Source organism: Sinocyclocheilus anshuiensis, unplaced genomic scaffold (genome assembly GCF_001515605.1).
Source record: "Sinocyclocheilus anshuiensis isolate Anshui unplaced genomic scaffold, SAMN03320099.WGS_v1.1 scaffold217, whole genome shotgun sequence".
NCBI lineage: Eukaryota > Metazoa > Chordata > Actinopteri > Cypriniformes > Cyprinidae > Sinocyclocheilus > Sinocyclocheilus anshuiensis.
The window spans coordinates 1,116,146-1,121,152 of record NW_015536538.1 but is presented as its reverse complement, the minus strand read 5'-3'; the positions used below and the strand labels follow the sequence as shown (position 1 = coordinate 1,121,152).

General features: G+C 32.5%; 1 protein-coding gene across 1 annotated transcript; it reads right to left on the bottom strand.

Moving 5' to 3' along the window:
- Positions 1-2,129: 2,129 nt before the first annotated feature.
- On the bottom strand, positions 2,130-3,510 carry LOC107696648 (C-type mannose receptor 2-like). The gene is made up of 4 exons (XM_016497101.1): positions 3,315-3,510; positions 2,782-3,117; positions 2,532-2,632; positions 2,130-2,264 (listed from the first exon to the last, which is right to left on the bottom strand). Exons 1-4 carry the CDS (start codon positions 3,508-3,510, stop codon positions 2,130-2,132), a joined length of 768 nt encoding a protein of 255 aa, XP_016352587.1.
- Between the last annotated feature and the right edge of the window lie 1,497 nt (positions 3,511-5,007).

Sequence of the window (5,007 nt, the reverse complement as noted above, 5' to 3'; positions counted from 1 at the left end):
AGAAAAAGCTACAATGTGGGCCAGACCTTTAGCACCATGTTAATGCTTCAAGCTACCACAACGAGTACTCTGCACCACTTAATGCCTTTTTACCACATTTAAATCCACAGTCTAACTGATTTTCCTTCTCACTAAATTACACTCCTATTAACATTTAAGCTTCATATTGAGAATGAGATGAGTAGGTTCAGTCTGCACCGTAACATGTTACTATTCTCTGAAAGTAAAAGTCTAAAACATTGATCTGTTCGTGTAAAGAAGATTGTAGAGTTAAATGCTTTTCTCTGGTTTTTGTGATGACAAGACACGAGTAACTTTGATATTCAAATAGCTCATTTTCATTGCTGTTTCAGCAGGTTGTTGCTGATCACAACATCTTGTGCCCAAAAGTTCATCAAGAAGATATTTTGACATAGTGAACTATGGAGATTATGATGATTACTGGGAATAAAAAACTCATAAAATATCTAAATTATCATGAATTTTACTGTAGCAAAGGTCCAGACATTCACCAACACTGTTTCAGTAGCCATTATGGTTTGTTTGCCCTTGAAATGAAATAAGCAATGCGCATTGTTCAGGTAGTCAACATATATGAATTGCTTATGGCAGTACTTTGTAAAAGAAATACTAATAAATAAAACAATAAAATAAAGGAGTTTGAACTTATTTTCAAGCTTTTACATCTAAATGTAAAATTAAAAAAATCCCTTAAATGCAATAGGTATGCAAAAAATATTATATTGAAGTCATACCAAAATTCACATTTTGACATGTCTAGGCATCACTTGAAAATGGGAAAAAATGCACAGTATGATTTAAGCTCGAATTTTAATGAAATCTATTATGAGAATAAAACGATCATATACTTTACCTATTGCACACATTAGCTCAAACCCCTCTCTACATACAGTATACCCTGGAAGCTTTTTCAACTGCAGTTTACTTCTTTAATGTTTTATTTAATAAAATAGTTAATGTACAATACATGAGTACTATGCAGATGATGAAATTTGAATCATGCGCACTGTACGCATAGAGTACACATAAAAACCTAAGTGTACATTTGGCTTAAGAATGCAAATATTTTGTAGTTTAAGTTAGGATCATTTAGGTTAAGTTGTTTTAAAAAGTTGACTTTAAAGAGGTACATAGATTTCTGTTTATTACATTTACTATTTGAGCTCACTGTATGTTTGCTCTCCTGATGAAACAGGAGAGCAAACTAAAATGTTGATTTGTTTACCAAAAGAACATTGTTGCATTTAATGCTTTAGCCCACATGTAGGTATAACATAATAAAATGATATGCTGATTTTTTGATCACAAGGCGTGATTCACTTTGATATTCAAAGAACTTGTTTTCATTGAAGACATTTTTGCATGTTGTCACTGGGCAGAACATCTTGTCCTAAATGGCTCATCTTGATATTGAAGATATTTTGACACTGAATAATCTAACCTTCAGTAAATCTAAAATAATTTCATGCTCCATGCTAGTAATTCATAGGGCAGAATCAGAATAAACACTTTCCCCCATACATTCACTATTATTGCATAGTAGTTAGTCTAAATGTGAAAAGTGCTACTTCCGTAATGAAATCAAGGCCGGTCCTTTAGTCCTCCTGATTTTACCATGCAAATTTGATTTCCATCAAATACTTTTGGGTATAATCAAAATTCGCATACACATCATTGTATTATATCTAGCAATCATGAAAATGGGAATAATATGCAAATTCCCATCAAAATTAATTATTAGAACGTCATTATATATACAATACATATCAAATACAAATAATCACTAACTCAAAGGTCCTATTTAACCTCAAGCATATAGGCTACTTTTAATGATTTTAGACAAAAATACATTTAAGACAGCATTAAATGGTAAATTTAGTAAAAGTAAAGTTTAATATTATAAGAATGCAACTGTTTGTAGTTAAAGTTAAGTTAGATTCATTAATGTACAGTGATCTAGAACTTACATAATATGACCCTTCATGATTTTTAAATTATGACCAATACTACTACTATTTCCCATTTCCTCTAAACAATATAGTTCAAACTTAACTTTATATTCTTTAAGTCTAGTTTAAAGGTTTACTTTGAAAGATTTACACTGAAGATTACGGTCCTCTACATTTATTATTAGAATTGGCCGTACGGTTGATCTCTTCATGAAACACCTCTTCACCTTCCCCCTTTCTCCAGCTTATTTTGCTGTCATTTTGCAGCCCCATGCTCTTCAGTTTTTCACTTATCTGGAAGACCAACAAGAATTTTTTTTTTTTTTTTTTAAATAATGAAAAAAGAAAAATCATGTCATACTTACAGGCTACATATCAACATTAAGCTCAAATTACAACAACAGCAAAAATATTGATGATATGAGTAGTGCTGGTTAGCTGTAATGTAATGTATTTTAACACATTATTGTCTTGCTAAAACCGGTACATATTCTGCAAACTGTGTTGTTGCACCAGAATTTGGCAATGACACTACACACAGTGTTAAAGGCAGATACAAACCTTATTCAGAATGGCCGTCAGTAGTGAATGATCATTCACTGCGCATTTTCCATTACAGGACAATTTCAGCCTGACAATCTGTTTTCTAACCAACTTTTCATCTAGAGAAATACAGAGCTAAAGTCATCCTCAACATATAAGATACATTAATACATGAAAACATATCACAGTTATTTGTAATATTTCTTTCAAGAGTCATCTACAAACCTTTTATTTGAATCATTTGTTTCTGTGAACTGGGAAAACTCACCTCCATAGCAAAAAAAAGGCTGCTGTAGATCGCAGCTGTATTGAGCCCATTTTCCAGAATTATTTCTCAACATGCCAACACAGTCACCAGATCCTGATCTCTTGGATGGTTGACCTGCTGCCCAGTATCTGAAGAAGCGGCTCCATTTGTCAGACCATTCCCAAGAGTCCAGGAACAGACCAAACCAGAGGACCTCTGGATATACAATAATTCTTCTTAGCCGAGTCGTATCCTCTTTGTTGCGGATGATGGACAGATCTGTGTGATACATTCTGCAGTAGCTCTGAGCTTCAGTCCAATTCTTGAACAATGCTATCCTGATGTCTCCAGTGCTTTCTATCAAGAAGAGGAAAAATTACAATCAGATTTCAACTTTTTTGTAAGCTAAACAATATATTTATTCACATAAACTCTTAACTCACCATTGTAACACAAAAAGTAACAGGTATATGAGCAATCATAACTCATTCAATTTGTAATTCCAAACATAGCACATTCGTTTGGACTCTTTGGTTGATCGCTGAGCCAGTCACTGTACTGTGCGAGTGTATCATCTCCGTTAGACCAACCCCAGCGGTTCTGTGTCCCCCTCTTCAGTTCAATCCACACTGATCCATTGTATCCAGCATCCACTATATTTAACAGCCTGTTCACGTCACCCATGCTGTCTACAGTAGCCAGATCAGTGAATCTCTCTCTGCAGTAACTCTGAGCCTCTGGCCATGACATTCTTGCATTCATATAGTGGTACTGACGAGAAAGAGCAGAACTGCTCCAGAAGAGCACTGTTAACATTAAGATGTTAAAGGGGTTATATACATGACGAAGAGGATATCGTCCTCTTTTGGAAGGCCAAACAAAGTAGTTTCGCTTTCGCAACGAAACACACAGCGACTTTACGACATGGCGTGGAAACAGTTTTGAATGAAAATTCAAAACTGAAAGAGATGAATTGGGGAGAAAATGATCATTTATTGTTATGGTGTGAATAATATGTAATCATGTAATCAATAAAAAGTAACTGTAGTCTGATTATGAGTATTTTAAAATGTAATCTAATCTAATTACAAGTACTTAATTTTTGGAATCTGATTACATAATCCAGATTACATGTAATCAGTTACTACCCAGCACTGGCAAAACATACAATATACTGTATACACATCATAGTATTAGTTATCAATTTCAAATTTTTCATTTTGACATATCTAGCAATCACCAAAAATGGAAATGGAAACTGTAGGTCTTAGCCATAGAAACCATAATAATGATTTATATGGATAAGTTAGAATGAGCTTATGCAAGTTTACACATGTACTATTACTATTATTAGTTACCATTACTCCACTAGGTCTGAAATATATATTGTACATTTTAATCCCCTGGAACACACTACAAACATGATGATCTAGAACATGATGCATTGCTGTGTCTGTCGTAATTAAATAATTAAATAATTTTGGAGACAGTGGCTGTATGAGTGTTGTTTACAGTCTTCCTTTATCGGACATTAATATAAGACAATACTGCAGTTTACTGTCAAGCTGTTATATATTGTCCAACATTCCTAATTTTTCTAATGCATGTCATTAATTTAATTTCATATGTTGGTATTAATTCAGTGTTTATAATGCTAATACTTGAACTTAAAATAATGTCAACCGAAACTGACATGGTTTCTAGAAAGCAAAGGTTTTGTGAAAAAAGGGAAGACTTTAAAAAAAAAAAGACTTAAACACGAAGTCTATAAAATAAACTTAAAATAGTAGAGCTGTGAAACGATTAATTGCGATTAATTGCATCCAAAATAAAAGTTTTTGTTTACATAATATACTGTATGTGCATATTGTGTATATTTATTAGGCTATGTATATATAAATATGCACACATGCAGCATATATTTTGAAAATATTTACATGTATATATTTATATAATTTATATTATATATAAATATATTTAATATATAAACGTAACATATTTTTCTTAAATATATGCATGCATGTGTGTGCATTTATATATACATAATAAATATACACAGGACACACACACACATATATATTACGTAAACAAAAACTTTTATTTTGGATGCGATTAATTGCGATTAATCGTTTGACAGCACTAATATACAGTCTCCTCCATAAGTATTGGAACAATAAAGACAAAATTGCTCTGTTTGCTGTGGAGTCAAGACATTTGCAAATATGATTAAAAGATGAATATGGGACA